The 17,980-nt window shown below is 36.5% G+C and overlaps 1 protein-coding gene and 1 pseudogene across 1 annotated transcript; one reads left to right on the forward strand and one right to left on the reverse strand.

Moving 5' to 3' along the window:
* The first annotated feature begins 7,337 nt into the window (after positions 1-7,337).
* Positions 7,338-13,066, forward strand: LOC113289995 (uncharacterized protein At4g19900-like). The gene is made up of 5 exons (XM_026539462.1): positions 7,338-8,907; positions 10,272-10,421; positions 11,256-11,390; positions 11,810-12,004; positions 12,333-13,066. The coding sequence occupies exons 1-5, from the start codon at positions 7,496-7,498 to the stop codon at positions 12,517-12,519; spliced, it is 2,079 nt and encodes a 692-aa protein (XP_026395247.1). The 5' UTR covers positions 7,338-7,495; the 3' UTR covers positions 12,520-13,066.
* Positions 13,067-13,139: 73 nt separating this feature from the next.
* Positions 13,140-14,633, reverse strand: LOC113289997 (annotated as a pseudogene).
* Positions 14,634-17,980: the final 3,347 nt, after the last annotated feature.

Below are 17,980 nucleotides of genomic sequence, written 5' to 3' on the forward strand. Positions count from 1 at the left end.
AATTGTTGTTCGTCTTCAAGGATACACCAATCTAATTCTTGGTTGATGCATCACTTCGATCAATCAAGAAACATCAAATTAAATTGTACTTTTATGTAATATCTATTTTACACAAAAATCAAGGTAAAAACTTATTTTCGAACTGGGAAATCAAATGTGGTTTTATAGAAAAATGTTGATTGAAACTAAAGGAGAAGAGACTCCTCCAAAGAGGCTCCACGTCTGATCCTTGAAAAGACTCTAACCCCTTCTAAACAAACACTAGTAATTAGTATTTAGGGATTATTTTGGAGGTTAGTATTTGAATCCAAATGTTAAACCATAGTTAATCCTTGACTTAGTCCATTCACCTAATCTTTATTCAAAATGATTAAGGTATTACACCTTATGATTCCAACGAAATATTTGACAGGATTTGTTGAGAGAAAAGGTTAAAATGTATAAAGAGAACAAAGGTCCCCATTTTAGAGTATACAACAATTTTTACAATTTTTTTTACATGTTGTCTATCAACACCTTCCGGTGAGTAATAAGATCTCTGAAAGTGTTACCCCAAAACCATTTCTCCTCACTACTCCAATGTTAAATCTTGGTTTTGACTTCATTAATGACCACTCCTTCTGCTCTAGGATTTTTTTTGCCCATTGTCCTTCTATTTCTTTCCTCCCATAATTCCCTAACAATGGAAAAAATAATAATTGGCCAAACTTTCATTCCCCTTATTTCTTCCTCCTTCTATATTTCCTAGCCAATAGTTGGTTTTCTAAAGATCCATCCTGCACTCATTTGAGATTAAAACCTCCTAAGAGTAGTTCCAAACCTTGTGAGAATAGTTACAGTGGAGAAGTAGATGAGACACAGTTTCAGGTACTTGACTGAAAAAAGAGCAGTTAATGTTCTGAATGTTGCACCCTCTTCTGAGCAGATTGTATGTGGTGGGAATTGCATTATGAGAGTCCATCCAAAGGAAGATATGAATCTTTATAGGCACATAGTTCACCCTAAATGCAATGGTAGGGAGGGAGAGGCTCAGGAACTGGTTCATGCTCAATGAGCCAGTTTTTAACAGTAAAACCTCCTGAGAAATTGCAGATTAATCCATTTTCCAGCTGAGATAGAGAAGGAGGAGAACCTAACCATTCAAAGAGTTGTAGCATTTATAGAAACTTTGAATAAAGAATAACTGTATTCAGTTTTAAATTCCAAGCATTGTTATCTACCATTTCATTTAGACTGGCATTCTTTTGAGCTGAGATTTTGAAAATCTTAGGAAACTTTCACTTCAAAACTTGTCTTTCCATTTGTCCTACCTTTGCGCTCCACTTCTAATTGCAAGTGTTGTTATATCTTTTACCAACTTCTTCTGCAATTGGATTCCTTTCCAAATTCCTCTTCCTTGTGGAAGTGAGGAATCTTTAACCATTAAATCTTCAACTCTTCCTTTTGTTAGACCACTGTTCGACCGAACTCTCAAGCGTTGCTATCTCAAGCTTGTTTGTCAAGTTTAGTTAATCAAAACTATATACTTGATTTCTAGTCTACTTATAGCTATGTCTCGGATTATGATAGAATGTGTAGTTGAGCTTTAGACTTCACGGCGTGCACCAATTGAAGATGAAGATCTACTGAAGAGCTTGGAGGAACTTCATCAACAAAAGGTATGTGGAGACTAAAACTTATCTATCACTTAGAAGTCTATTCTATTCTAACGAAACTAAATCGTATAGCTATATAGACTTTTACACTATACACATTTAATTTTCGAGCTGAGTTTAACTCGCTTATATATTTCTCGAAATATGTGTTGGAAGCTTTTTGTTTTAGCTATGTTCATCATATTCTTGACGAGTTTAGTTGGAGACAATTTATTTTTTGGAAACTAAATGTTAAGTCAAAAGATTATCATGTGAAAATTACCTTGAACATCTTATATGATTTGTGCGACACTATCATTTGATGTTAATTTGGAAAGTTTCGTATTGATCATTCGATCACTTGAAAATTACTTTAAGCTAATGGTTTGTGTGAGACAACCGTTGTCGTCTTCTAAGGATGTATCAATGATTGAAATGACAGTTTAGAAGAATTACCCATGTCTGGATACAACACGTTATGCATACCTAATATGCGAACTGTATTGTGATGGTTCAAGTCTTGAACTCTTGTTTGCATACCCAGTATGTGAACGGATTTACCTGAGAACGTCAAGAACTCTTGTTTGCATACCTAGTATGGGAACGGGTTTACTTGAGTTGGGTCCAGAACGATTTTTCGGGAACCGGGTTTGCGAACGACTTGACTAAGCCAAGGTCCGGAGCTGCTGTTCGCGTACCTGGTTGGCGAATACACTGGTGAAGTTTTAGAATCGGTCATGTATGATTCTCATACTCATGAACTAAAACATTTATGATCTAAGGAATCAATCTTTGCAAACCGTGGCTTAATGTTCATGAATTGATTCTTGTATAAGTATTTTGTACGATTATGAATCAAACTGATTTCGATTAAATTTGTTCATATATATTTCTATGAGATAGTAAACAATTGAATAACTCAATTTGAAACACAATTAGATTCATTTGATTATATTTCATGATTGATTGATCTTCATATTTGATCTAGAAGTGTTAGATGAATACGGCTAAGACAAAAGTGTTCATATGGCTAACTTCTGTTAACTATTATTGAGCCTACTCAATATACACGTTTAAGTACGGTAACGCATATCTAAATGAAGGTATATTTCATTTGTGTGTAACAAGATAAGACCATCTAACGGTGGAGATTAATTGCTTTATTTCTAAGCAGACTTAGCTTGAATCTTAAATCAGGATTTCATCTAACGGTGAATATTGAATGATTTGTTACTAAGCTATCTTAGCTTTGATTAAAAGCAAACCTAATTTGAAAGATCATATAAGGGAGAACTCTAGCAAGGGGAAACCTATTCCTCACACTTTTGTAAGTTCCTAGTTGCGTACTAGAGTCGATTCTCCTTTAACTTAGGTTTTTCCAAAACCATTATAGGTTAACGTTTTGAAGACTTCATCATTGGGATTCGTGAAGCCAGATCCAACTATTTTCTCTGTAGTTGTGTATTCAGATCTTATTTTTGTTATCGTATTGAGTTTTGTCTTCTCTAAGATTTACTCGAGATTTATCTCTGATACGTAAGATTTAAAAAGTAATCTCCAAAGTTCCTCGTCTCAGACTCTTGTGATTCCGCAATAAATTTTCCTGTTAATCAGTTGAGTTATTATGAGGTGACTAATATTTTCTAGACTGCTCTTCGAGAGTATAAGACCAGATTATTAGTTGGTTCATGTTCACCTTGATTTTATCAAAAGACGGAACAAAAACAGAATAAAGAATAAACATATTTTTGGGATACATATTTGTTTATAAGTCTTCGACTTTGAGTCGCAGCAACTCTTAGTTATGGGTGAGATCAGCTAAGGGAATCAAGGCGCAGAATCTGGCGTGGTTCTAGAGGCGTAAGGAACGCAACTATACCTTAATCGGTGTGAGACTTGGTTAGGGCTCAACTACATTCCAGTCTGAAGTTAACTTGTACTAAGATAAAGTATGTAGCGGCTTAATAAAATGTGGTGTTCAATCTCGACTAGGTCCGGTGGTTTTTCAAAATTTGCGGTTTCCTCGTTAAAAAAATTGTTGGTGTCTGTGTTATTTCTTTTCCGTATTATATTTTTATATAATTGAAATATCACAGGATGTGCATAGTTCAATCAGTTGATAAATTTTACCTTGTTTGTTGGATGTAACTTGATTGACACTTGGATATTGGTATTTGTTACCGTCCAAGTTATTTCTCATATCAATCAGGCTCGCGGATTTCTATCTGTTTGATTTTCTGATTGTATTGAGAAAGAGAATATAAACTCTTTGATATAATTCTTGATTGAGTCTCACTTTTAAGTTGGCGCTCTCGGAGTTAAGTTGGAGTTTAGTCCATACAGATTGTCGAACGAATTATTGGGTGTGGTTTTTATACCCCCACCTTTTCACCCTTTATCTTATTTTGTACTATTCTCCTCCATAAATGATGTTTTTCAACTGAATATCTCCAAGTCCATTTAGCAAGAAGAGGTTTGTTAGTTTGTTTGAGGTTTCTTATGCCTAAACCTCATGTTTTCTTGGGTCTGTTAACCCTGTTCCAAGCCACCTAACTAATCTTTTTTTTTTCCTGAAGTTGAGCCCCACAGAAATTCTCTCATAATCTGGTTAAGCCTTTTCTCAACTTTCACTGGCATAGGGAAGAGAGACATGAAGTAAATTGGCAAACTAGATATAGTTGTTTTAATTTAGAGAACTCTACCTGCTTTAGTAAAAAATCTCCTTCTCCATGGTGCAAGCTTTTTTTTTTTTAAATTCCAACGACTACATCCCAAATTGAGCATCTTCTACTGGTGGCTCCAATGAAGTCCAAGGTATTTGAGAGGAAGTTGTTCTTTCTTTATGGAAGTCCAAGGTATTTGAGAAGAAACCCAAATATTTGACAGGCTTAGCAAGCCAATATAAAACATAGCCATATCATTATGAGATGAAATCACAAATTACCATCCGAGAAGATACCCTCCTGTGATGCATCATGTTGAAGAAAACGAGGCGCGTCGGCCTCTTAGTCTATCTTAGCTTTCATTTCTATCCTATACAATTCCCGTTTGAGACAAAACTTTATTTCTAGCCTATCTATCTGATTCTCAATTTGTTTGAGACCGAAAAAGCTCTAGTTCTTGGTTCTTGGGGTTAGTCTGCTTTTGGATACCCTCTAATTGGTTGGATAACTAGCAGTGGTTAGGCTAAGTCCTATGGTGTGCTAATCTAGCAGCTAGATTAGCAGTCCACGTCAGCTACGACTACTTCCTAAGTCCTATGGGAGTGCTAATCTAGTTACTAGACTAGCAGTCCACGTCAGCCCAATGTTGTTTTGTTCAGCGCTTTAAATCTCAACCGTCAGATTAAAGAAATACATCGCTAAACGCTGAACCATTCAGCGAAAAGGTAATTTTTGTAGCGTTGAACACTGCTGCGAACAAATACTAAGAGAGAACTAGTGTTAACAAATAGACAATATTTTTTCTTTTTTGAACTATAACATATTTTTGACTAGGGAATATTAGGGGGAGACCCAAAAAAAAATATTCTCATTGTCAGGCCCATAATGAATTTTGGATACCGTGACACCCATAAATATTTCTGTGACACCCATAAATATTTCTGTGACGGTTTATGCATCCGCATGACGTGTTATGCATACTGTTTTTTCAGGGATAACTCATTATGCATCATAATTTTTCAGGGGTATAATTGGCAACGCGACTTGGATATAACATATCTAAAAATCCGCACCTTGGAATTTTAAAAATTTTATATCGTTGGAAATCTTTTAAAGAGAGCCACCGGACGAGTACAAACAACAATATCAAATTTTTGTTTTTCACGAAAAAATCGGAGGTGATCATCGTTTTAGAGAAAATTTCTGAAAACTGACTGCATATTCATTATGCATCCTCCAAAAAAGATGCATAACACATTATGCAGATGCATAACGAATTATGCAACAATTTTCTTCACTGCATAACAAATTATGCCTATGCATAACAAAGTTATGCATCTATAACAAGTTATGTAGTCATTGTATTAGTGCGTAACTACATAAAAAAATGATGCATAATGCAATATGCATCTTTTTTCTCGATGCATAAAATATTGTACAACAATTTTCTAGAATGCATAATGCATTATGCATCCATTTTTGCGACTGCATGAAATGTTATGCAATTATTATTGTAGGTGCATGACAAGTTATGCAGCCTTAAGAATTGTTTCCGTGAGTCCACGAGGACCCCCTGAGGAGAAAGATGCAATGACAGGTGTTGGTTTAAATTTCGTAACTTCAACTGTGGGTAGAATAGTAGTCGTCGGGTACCTGTTTCATTACCAAACAAGATCAAAGCTTGGTTGTTATTTCAACTTGCTCAAAATTCTTTTAACGTATAAATCAGAATTACGCATTAGTAGGCATACTTACTTGGTTGTGTTAATGTATTACGCATTAGGAGGCATGCTTAAATGGGAAAACACTCGAGTCAAATGGCTCTCCTTTTTCTTTTTCGGCTTCATTGATCAAAATTATGCCTTTTGCATGAGCTGATTCAACCACCAATTTCTTTATCCGTCTCGAGACCATTGGATCCGTGTTAACACAGACAATAATTTTTCCTGCTGCTTTTTTCAAATCTAATGATCCTGGATAGCAATTGCTAAATTTCTAGGGGAAAACAGCAAGAAAGAAAAGATATCAGAATGTATCAACTATGTTGCTATACAACACCCATATGAACCATTTCATAGCTTGCTTCCATCTCACCCAGATTTCCATTGCGGCAATGTCTCAAACACAACATACCCACTTGACTTGAACAAACAATTCATCCAGATTCCATTGTTTTGAACCCGCTGGTCATATAGCCATCACCATGGAAGAAGAAACACACCTTCATTCGAACCAACAAGCAACAAACTCCCACTGACATGCTGCAATCACCATCGAGATTCCATTGTATAGCTTCACAATCCGTTGCTTTTAGACACAAGACTTGTCACCGATGGTGGGAGAAGGTCTCAATTTCAATTGGTGAAAATAAGAATGAGCAGTTTGAAGTGATTCCTTCCATAACACCACCACCACCAGATTGAATGGCATGAGAAATTGTTAAGCTTGATATAAGCTTAACCGTAACACCAAGTAATGCAATCCACTCAATTACAGTCCAAAATTTCACATAGGAGATTCTAATTGATTTATTTTCGTCTATCTTTTAAATACCCATCTCCATCTCTCTCAATTCCAGATCTGCAAATACCCATCTCCACCAAATCTGAATTATACCCATCTCCTTCTCCCTGTAATACCACGAGAACTCGAAATCACTTTGAATCTTCTCGAAAAATCTTCTCAATTAACGACATCAGTATGATCCTCCACTGATTTCTCCTTGTTCTCTCGGAAAAAGGAAATCAGGAAAACAAAAAAAGACGATGAAGAACAAGAAGGGAAAAACTAATATTTTTTGTAAATTATGGGTTTTAGAATAATTGTCTTTGTAAAAATGGGTGCGCGCATGAAATTTTGCGACCGTGGGTTTCACGGTAGGAAAATCTAAGAAAACGAGTCTCCCTGTAGTTTTCACTTTTGACTAATCAAGCAACTCAATCTAGCCCATAGGACTTAACCATACCTAAGTCTAGACTCTCGGCCACTTGCCAAAAAATGACAAGCTTGCTGCCTTGTTGTTAACAACCAAATCTTTCGGTTCTCTTCTCTTCTCTTCTCAATTTGGTTCTCTCTTCTCTGTTGCTTGTACTGTTATCTATGTTGTAGATTAATGTACGTTATAAACGATATAATCTCCCATCCATCCATCCATCATCATCAACATTTCTAAGGTGGAAACCCTAATTTAAAAGAGAGATGTTGAGGAATAGGAGACGAAGCCGTTATGGGGTACAATTATGTGCAATCACAGCTGCAATTCTGCTCCTATTATCAGTTTCAGTCCTTCACAGTCGTCTTGGTTTTGATCGGCAATCTTCATCGTCATCTCTAGAACGAACAGGTATAGATTTCTCACAAGATTCAGATGATATTGATGCAATTGTTGTTAATCCATTACTAGAAGACATTCAAAATGATGCTACTACTGCTTCTACTACTAATAGTGGTACTACTACATCTAATGAAGAAGAAGATAGAATTGATGAACTTGATATTATCGATACTGATGATCAATCTAAGGTTTCTGACGAAGAAGAAATACTTAGAGGTGTTGATTTTGAAGAAGAATCTGATTCTGATTTGAATAATAATAGATTTAAACATTCTCCTGATTATGTTTGGGATCATATTGTTGGTGTTACTAGAAGAGCTTTTGACAAAAGATCTATTCATCCATGGCAAGATTCAGTTCCATTTGGTTCTTATTCTTCTAATTCTAATTCTGAAGATGATAAGAGCAAGATTGCATTTGGTTCTGATGATCAACCTGTTGATGAGAATGTTAGGCGTAAATTGGATCAGATTAGGGTTATTGAAGATGCATTGTTATTGAAAACATCACCATTGAGAGAAGGTTGGGCAAATTGGTTTGAAAAAAAAGGGGATTTCTTAAGAAGAGATAAAATGTTCAAGTCTAATTTGGAGAATTTAAATCCTATGAATAATCCACTGTTACAAGATCCTGATGGAGTTGGAGTTACAACTCTTACCAGGGGTGACAAGATTATGCACAAGGCGTTGCTGAATGAATTTCGCAAACTTCCTGTTGTTGTGAAGAATTCGTTTTTTGGTAATAATGTCAAGGATAGGGATGTCAATGTAGATGAAATGAAGGTGAATAAAGATAGAATGATTAATCAGGTCAAAGGAGTGGAACGTAGAACATTAGATGACAATGGAAGTAGTAATAGTTATGATGGTGCTGATAATTTAGGTTCCATTAAAAGGGTTGTTGCTGGTTATGAAAATTCAGATTCAAATGATGAGAGGAAGCTCAATCTACCAAACGGAAAGGAGCCACTAAAGCTCAATGTACCAAATGGCAAAGTGAATGTGGATTCGGGGCCTATATACGCTGATGGTTCGAGATGGGGTTATTTTCCCGGCTTGCCTCCCCATCTATCTTTTACTGATTTTGTGTCTGAGTTTTTTAGGCAAGGCAAATGTTCCTTGCAGGTGTTCATGATATGGAATTCTCCGCCTTGGATGTTTAGTGTTCGGCACCAGAGAGGCCTTGAAAGCCTTTTGTACCACCATCCAGATGCTTGTGTTATGGTCTTCTCTGAAACAATTGAACTTGATTTCTTCAGGGACTTCGTGAAAGATGGGTAAGAGCTCTAACTGTTCCTACATTTGTCATTAAGAGTTTTGATGTTTTTTTGTCGGTCAAGGCTTTTGTTCTTTTATAATATAATACAAAATATATCTTCCGCGGCACATGCAGCAAAACAGTCAGGCAGATAAACCAACCAAGTTAACCTAATGGCCTTACTATTTATAGTCAAAGATATCAATAGCCAAATAAGGTGTTCTGACCTCAAAAGAAGACTTAGCACGTGAAGCATTAACTAGCAGTTATGTAATTTATGCCTTCAGTTGGCATAGAAATATTTGTCCTTTAGAGTGAATAGTATTCATAAGTAGCAGTACAATGTCCAAAATAGCTGTTCAGTTTTCACCTAATGCATTTGATATTTGGGGTTGTCCAAATACTTTGGTGCCCCTTGTGATGGTGCACGGCTCCAGACTTACCTCTTTAACTTGTTGTAGAACTGCCAAGACGGCTGATGCCTCCGTTTATTCTGAGTCTGATGCCTTAATTTTGAGTGTTTGCTGGGTAATGGATGGAATATTATCAGCACCAAAAGTGTTATCGGTTCGACAATTATTTTGTGAGTTTTTGTCTGCAGTTTTGAACTCATGTGTGCACCTTTGACACGCTGGCCGGTCATAAATCAGAAGATTGATTTGGGGAGCAGCATGATTACATAGGATATGCCTGGTGAGAGTTGCAGAATTAGGTTTAAGATGTTTCCGTGATCCATGCTAGTGCTGTTAGATAAACTATTAGGAGCAGAATGCCACTTTGATTTATAACTCACATTTGATTTGATGAATAACTTATCTAGACTTTCAATTTTGTTCCACTCAGAACACACAAATCATGACCTTCACCAAGAAGTAAAAGAAGTCTACTTAGTGCAGGCAAACAGTTTGTGGGACATTTCATTTAATCCTTGCAATTGTTTCCAAGTGCCTGAAACTTTCTGATTAGATATCATGATTCAGGACCTGCTGGTCATATTGTTCTACTATGTAAGAAGATAGATGAACAGTTTTCTCTTAGTGCTATAGGATTCTGTGGTTAATACCAATGCTAAGAATGCGAGAAAAACCGTAATAAGTGATAACTGTCAATTTTTTTCCCTGGGAGAGTCGAGAAACATTCTTTATAGTATATCTATTTCTCTAGGGTATGAAACTTAATTTTAGAAGATTTAAGATCTGTATTTTGTTCAGATCAGAATGTTTTTGCTTTATAGTAGTGTTATATGAACCAAGTAGTGTGGTGAAAAACGTTCCAAAGCTAACATATCATGTTTTTCTTCCCTGAAACTTGTTCTAGTAAGTGCTTTAGAATATTATTGCCCTTTGTGAAAGATCGGATGTTTGTTTGCCTCTTGTTGTGCAGCTTCAGAATTGCTGCTGCTATGCCAAATCTTGATGAACTGCTGGAGAATACCCCAACTCATGAATTTGTATCAGCTTGGTTTGAATGGAGAAAGACCGATTTCTATCCTGTCCACTATAGTGAGCTTATCCGCATTGCTGCTCTGTACAAGTATGTTGGCTTATTCATCCATTTATCATTTGTATAAATGATATCTTTTCCGATATGTTAGTTTTCACTTTCTTAGCGATGTGATTGTTTATGTTATCCTATTCTACTCTTTTACTCCTGACACTTGGTACTCTGATTTGTCGTTAAATTGCTATTATCATGTATTCGCAGAAGAAAAAAGTAGTGATACTTATGGTTAGGAAAACATGAACAAAGTGTGCTCTCTTATTTTCAATTCTGATGATAAAATCCTTTTTGCTGATCAGAAAGTAAAGACAGAACATAGGATTAAGTGGAAAAAGTTTAATGGAGGGATATTAACAGCTGATATGTTTTCAGGCTTTCTCATCGATTATATATTAATTAGATATTGGAAAATTTGGTTTCTCATCGATTATATATTAATTAGATGTAACCTCTTAGCTTACTTCACTGAATATAGTCTGAGGAGTTTCATAGTACGTATATGAACAACTTAAATACCTTGTACTTAATTAGTAGATCGCTATACCTAGAAAAGCAAATTTTCCAAAAAGTATCTGAGATTAGGATCGAGCATCGTTGTATTATGTTTTCAATGTGGATCCACTAAGAATAATCATGTACCACAGAGGCATAGAGGAGTAAGATGATGTAACATTGCAGCACTAACTTCGACTTGTCGTTACGCGAACAAAAGGCCTTTTAACTTTTCTCTTGATCCGTTAAAGAAATTATAGTGGCCGTTTATAAGCTTTTCTATGGTGATCTCTATTATTTTCTTGTAACCTTTTTAGTTTTTACTATGCTTGCTTGTTAAATTTGAACCATAGTTTATTTTGCTTCTTCGTACAGATTTGGAGGCCTCTATCTAGATTCTGACATTGTTGTATTAAAGCCATTAGCTTCAGTTAACAATTTCGTTAGCATGGAGGATCAACTGAGCAATGATTCTTTTACAGGTGCTGCAATGGCATTCAAGAAGTCCAGGTACTTCTTTAATTGCCCTAACAATAACTCGTTAATACTTAATAATAATTCTGGTACAGAATTTCTCTCTACTTGTAACGCAATTTGAGCCAATAATGTGCATATAAGCACTTTCACCTTTGATATATTTAACAATCATACGTGATTATGCATTTTTTTGTAGAAATTAATAGCTGTTTATGTTATTCGGTAGCATGCTTTTGTCGCATGTTTAGCTTTCTGGCAGGCATCTTTATTTTGATTTCACAGTAGTCTATGAGCTGTTGTTCATCTTTGTCCTTGATTAAGTGTGACAATTGACAATGTTTCCGTCTCTATACGCATGAATACTAGAGTCGAGGGATCTTCTCAATGGTGACTATACTTTCCTTTTTCTCTATTCTAATTCACTGTTAATCGTTATCAACATTTTGATGCAGTCCCTTTATAATGAAGTGTCTAAAAGAATATTATGAGACATACGACGACACCCTCTTAAGATGGAATGGGGCTGAACTTTTGAAAAGAGTAGGCAAACAATCTTCAAGCATAAACAACAGCTCCAACAAACAGCTCGATACAAGTATGCAACCTTCCTCCTTATTCTTCTCTATAGGGCGGAAAAATATCACAAGGTATGTTTCCAACTGTTGATGCCGTGTTAGCTATCGTATATTTTTGCAAAGATTTGTTTGCTCTGCATAGGCAGCAGGCCATGCAAGTATGGTTTGTAGAACTTTAACTGGTGATGCACCTGTGGCGAGCAACATCGTCTAGATAATTCCTTCCCTCCTATTCTCGATTGTTCTCGTATACACCAAATGGACAATTTTTGGACAATAGCTTTTAAAAACGACGTTTAAAATTCTTTAACTATGATAATTCTCTTCCCTTATTTATTGAAAAACTTGCAGCACCATAAGTTTCTTCTGCATCGTAATAACTTTGAGACATTTCAAACAGATACTTCAATGCACCTGCAGACGAGACTGAAATGGCCGAACAAGATATCCTCTTCAGAAGGATTTTGAAGGAGTCCTACATATTTCATTTTTGGAATAGTGTGACGTCTACCATTGTTCCAGATCCTGGAAGCCTTGTATGGAGAATTCTGAACCACTTCTGCATTCGTTGTCTGGATGTTCTATGATCTGTACAGTTTGCAGAAACCAAGTCAAGTCAAGCTCTTCTCCAACCTTTATCTTTCCAATCATCCAGTCCATGAAAGGATTCTCAAGGATCTGTGGTGTCATTTGATCAGGCTACAATCTGGAAACAAGATCAGATATTCGTTGTTTCTAAATATTTTGTAAGTTATTAAACAAGCAAACTGTGTTGTTGAGGTTGGAAAAGTTAAAGTCTGCATCACGGGCAACAAAAACTGAAGGATGCAGGTGTTTGAAGGGCAGAGGGAAGTTGTCGGTTCTCATCAAATGACGAGTTATAACTAGAAGGAGAAAGTCTGATCTGGGAGAGCCGGACGAAATTTTGAGGGTTGGGTTCTTGGAGGTAAGCTTGTTTGTTGTACTTCTCTGTAAGAGCCATGAAGCATGGCGAAAGATACAGAAATTTAAAAGAAGATTAGAAGGGTGTGACTGTTGACTCCTTCATATATAAAAAATTCCTTTAGAACCTAATTGTAAGTCTGGTGCTGAGATGTTGAGCAAATGAAATACAGATGCATAAACAAAAACCAAGTCGACTGTGTTTGCGGTACTTTTTTTCCATTTTCATAAACCACTCGCAGGGGAAAATCAAGGATATAAGATGTTGTTTCGGAAAATTTGTTGGATGCTATTAGTATTAGTAGTTCTGAGAAATTGGGGACTGGGGAGTATAACAGTAATGTTAAGATGCATTGCGGATCAGTACTTCAAAAAAAAAAAGAGTTCAGATCAGCATATACATCTCCAACAACTGAAGCTAAACTTGACATGGCTTGGATGGTAAGTAAGAGAAATGTTCATAAACTGCAGATCAACTGTAATAGCAAATTTTGCAAGAAATATAAGCAGCCGATCTTCTTCATCGTATACTCTCGAGTCGAAACTTCCGATCAGTTAGTCCATGGCATTGGGTCCATAACATCTTTTCCTTGCAGGATTCCAAACCCATTGAACTAAGAACTTCCATTCACACCATTCAAGTTATACCCATTTCCCAGTTCGTCCTTATAGGTTTTCCCCACATATCCACCACCACCACCAGATCCATAAACACCAACACACAAATCAGCAATTTCTGTAGGTGCAATTGGATCATCACCAGCATACCATGCATTCACAAGCGGATTACTTGATACCTCAGCAAGTTCATGTGCTATTACACTTATCATCCCATCAACACCCACGTCCCCGTTTGGTGGACCCATCACATTTCTGCTGGGGTTATTGAGCCCACCACCAGCACTACCACCACCACCGTTATACTTTGGCTGTGCAAAAGGAAAAGCACAGATTCCAGGACATTGAGTACCACTGTATCCAACCCAAAAGTAAGGTATAGTTGCACCGACAAGAGTAGGAAACGTAAAGTAGTGAAAACCACAAACCGCTCTGCAGAAGTCTTGCACTTTAACATCATAAGAAGTAAGAACCAAGTAAAGACCACTTTGAGAATTCAATGGCAATTTTCTTTTCAGTGTATCATCATCACTAGTTGCTGTTTTGATGATAGATTGAATATCCATACGTGTAAGAGCAGCACCATGGGAATATGTTGTATCATGATAATCCCCTGAAAGAGTAAGAGTGTCTGTGACGTTAGCTCCTGTTTGATCCGTGTATAGGCGCACCGTTTTCCACCAATCAGACACCGATGGGATCGAAGAAGAAGAAGAAACATCGGAGGATAGAGAATTGAGGAAATCTCTGATGATGGTTTGATGGGTTGGCTTCCAGTTTCCATACCAGATAATGTAGAGGTCGAGTACTTTTGATGCCAAGACAGGACCCATATGGTATTGAAGATTGACCAGGTTAGAAGACCCTTCATAGTCATCCTCATGATCATCGTTTTGATTAATCTTCATCTGTTGTGGATGTGCCATAACAAAGAACAAGGATGAAAATGTTATAAAGAAGATGATCATGAAACTGAGTAGGGTGCCCATGTTTGTTGCCTTAGTTTTCAGCTAGTGATATTTTTGACAATGTAATGCACTACTATTTATAGATTTAGAGTATAGGTTTTGGTTGGATGGCATGGATTTCTAACCTTTTAGCAAAAGTTGGATTCGCATGCATGACATGACAAGGGTTAGCATACCCTTATGTACAATGTCAGCTCGGTTTTGTAGTATTAAGTTTTTGAAACTTGTCGGTGCTGCGGTGGTGATGCGTTGTGCTATGCCTTTCAAGAAGGGGGGGTGCGTACCTCATTCCTTCTTAAAACTGCCGCTTCTTATGGCCAAAAGCCAGTGTCGTCTTCAAACGGTGGAGCATTTCGGGGATTGAACGAGCGAAGATCTGTTAAGAAGATACAGATGTGAACGATCCTGAAAACACACATTCTTTTGTGGAAATGTTCGCAAGGCTATTTTAATTTCAAAACAATTTACAAATATATTTAGTATTATTACTCATAATCAATGAGTTTTGTGATGGACAGACAAAAGCATTGTAAAGATTCACTATTGTTTACTGTCTTCACTATCTTGTCTAAAAGTACATAGAAATTTCAGAAAGAAAATGTTCTTTACATTACTTCATGCAAAACCAGCATCTCCACCCACCACCCTTTATTAAGAAAAAGTTAAAAGATGGGCTAATTATTGATTTCAAAAGAAGACTAGTAATAGCTACCCAAAAATTACGCGTTGAATGTTCCTAACAATAATCATGGCATCGTCCATATTTTCATTCACCTAAAGAAGATTTGATTGACCTTTATGGTAAGTAGGATTAGAAACCATTTCACAGCGGAGAACGACCTCTCTCCTCTTGACGGCTTCACCGTTGGTTGCATGGGAGCTGAGCTCAGTCTCCCATTTCCCCCTAGTGTGTGTATATTGTTAGATGATAGTCTAGGGGTGTAAATTCGGGCAGGCCGGGCCGTCCGACCCAAAAATTAAGACAGCCCGGGCACAAGTAGATAATTTGCTACCCAAAGACCGCCCAAAGCCCGCTTTTTATACGGGCAGGCCAGATCGGGCCGGACAGGCCATTATTTTGATTTTTTTTTTTTTAAGTTTAAATTTTCAAATGAACGGTATTAAATACTATATCCTTTCCTTTCCAACATCGCATATCATAAGTGATAGTATTATTTTATATTTAAATTACACTGACAAATATTTAATTTTAGCCTATAATAAATAATTAATTAGAGTACAATAAACTTTCTAATAAGAAAATATATTACCATTAATGTTTTGAAAAGGTTAATTATAAGTAAAAAGGCAATTATATATTTTATTTTTCTTGATACAAAATTGACAATTATAATTGTAACTTTTAAGTCTTTTAAGAGGATATTAAATGATTAATGGCACATAGAAGGCTTTCAGGCCGAGCATCATAATTAACCGCAAAGCCCGAGACCGCCCAATAAATTAATCCAGGCCAGGCCGGGTGGTCCATGACGGGCCATAACAGGCTTTGGGCTACTTCGGGTACAGGCGGGCTCGGGCGGATACAGGCAGGCCGAGTATTTTCGGGTATTATTTACACCCTTAGATGATACTAGTTTTTCATCCGTGCGATGCACGGGTCTATTTCTCGCCTATAAAATATAAGATCCGTGTTAGGAGATTTTTTTTTAGGTCTTCCTTCAAGGCTATTGCAGATATTGCAGCTCATAATTTAGACTCATCATACAAAAAAAAAAAAAAAAAAAAACGAAATTACGTTCATGTCATATTGATATTGAAAGCAGAATGTACAGGGGGTAAAATGATATGTTGCCAAAGCCAATACTCAAAATTCTTAAAAGGTTAACAAATTTTCATAAAGACTTCGTGCAAAACTGGAATTACTAATACATGAAGCCAAGTAGGAGGGCTTACGTCAATTGTGAGTGGAGGAACCAAAACACAAACCTTCGACAAATTTTGTTTTTATTCCCATGGATGTATTATTACGCTGATGCTGACACCACATTGATTTGGTATAACTAAATTGGGTTAGGATATATGTATCTAAGCGCATAAGCCTATGGGGACAACAAAAACAGATAAATACTGAATAAATTCAGCTGGTTTATTAAGCTTCCTATTAATAAACTTGCAAGATCATGATGGAAATTTGCAAAATAAATCTATAATATCTAGATTAAGACTTTGGTTCGCCGATTTGGTTCTATGAAGCGCTCCATTAGCTACTGCTGCTATATTCTACGCATCTAACTCAATGCAAGCTTGTTATAAAGCTAGCCTCTCTGCCCATCTCATAGCCTGCGACAAGCTATGTACTTCAGCATACTCCACATCTAAGTATCCATGCGCATAGATACATCATCATGTTCAAATTCATCGTTCCAGTCGTGCGATATCTTTTTTTATGGTGTAGCTACAGTAAGAGGTGTATCATCTCTGCATCGGGTTATTTTTTGTTGAGGATGTTCAATGATAATGGCATTATATTTACATAGCCACAAATTAACACTACTTACATAACCAAAGGTGACATGGGACCATGAATACATATTACATCGTGCCCCCTCCAAAAGTACCCATTTATTGTTCCATTTTATACTCGATATATCGCTAGCTAGTAAATTAATATTTTCTAGTTGCGTCAAAAATAATGATAAGATAAAAAAAATGTCTTTAATTGCATTGTATTTTCTAGACGACAAATACCCTACCACGGTCAATATGGATGACATGGTAGTATGACACTAACATTCGAGCTTATTAAATTGGCTTGTGTTCTACCAAGTGAGCACTTGCCTGCGAATGTTTTAATAGGGTTCAGCTCTACAGTAACATATAACCGAATAGGTTAAATAAAATCCATTTGGATATAATCGGGAATCCTTTGTGCGCCTAGCGTCAAGTTCTTTTTGCCAAGATCATAAGTTCAGATGGAACTATTGGATGCCAAAATCAGAGAACAAAATTCCGTACCAGGTATTATACGACATCCTCAAGGTGAGGTTGAATTGAGAAGATTTGACAGGAATTGCTTGTTTATAACTTTATGTATCTTTTTGCCAAGGTATTGTTGACTACATTCTTTCCAAGGTATTGTTGACTCTTCACATTTTTACATCTTGGGTAATTTGCCAAGAGACTGTTAGTTGGAACATTTATTTTTGTGATATTTTAGTTACCATTCTTTGAAATATTACCGTGCAAGTCATTTTGAAACACTAAACCGGAAGTCCAGTCAATATCTCCCCCTTAGATGGTTGTTAACCTGAAAATTCACACATCAAATTCGGTTTTGTCTCTCTTTGTCAAATGCACACACACAGACACATCCGTAGAATGTTAAATTGCATGTAGTTTGTAACTCAAGGGAATATTTGTACTTGTAAATATTCAAATGCACTGCTGGATGGCAGACTAACTTAAACAGGTGCATTATGCCCACAACATCCTATGTGCAGCGAACACATCAGAGTATATGGATGATGGACCACATAGGGAAGAATATTATTATTACATA

This window comes from Papaver somniferum, chromosome 6, assembly GCF_003573695.1.
Source record: "Papaver somniferum cultivar HN1 chromosome 6, ASM357369v1, whole genome shotgun sequence".
Lineage (NCBI taxonomy): Eukaryota > Viridiplantae > Streptophyta > Magnoliopsida > Ranunculales > Papaveraceae > Papaver > Papaver somniferum.

Coding starts and splice junctions, on each gene's coding strand:
- LOC113289995 (XM_026539462.1), top strand. CDS start 7,496: ATGTTGAGGAATAGGAGACGAAGCCGTTATGGGGTACAATTATGTGCA. Junction 10,422..11,255: donor CGCATTGCTGCTCTGTACAA/GTATGTTGGCTT, acceptor TTCTTCGTACAG/ATTTGGAGGCCTCTATCTAG. Junction 11,391..11,809: donor ATGGCATTCAAGAAGTCCAG/GTACTTCTTTAA, acceptor ATTTTGATGCAG/TCCCTTTATAATGAAGTGTC.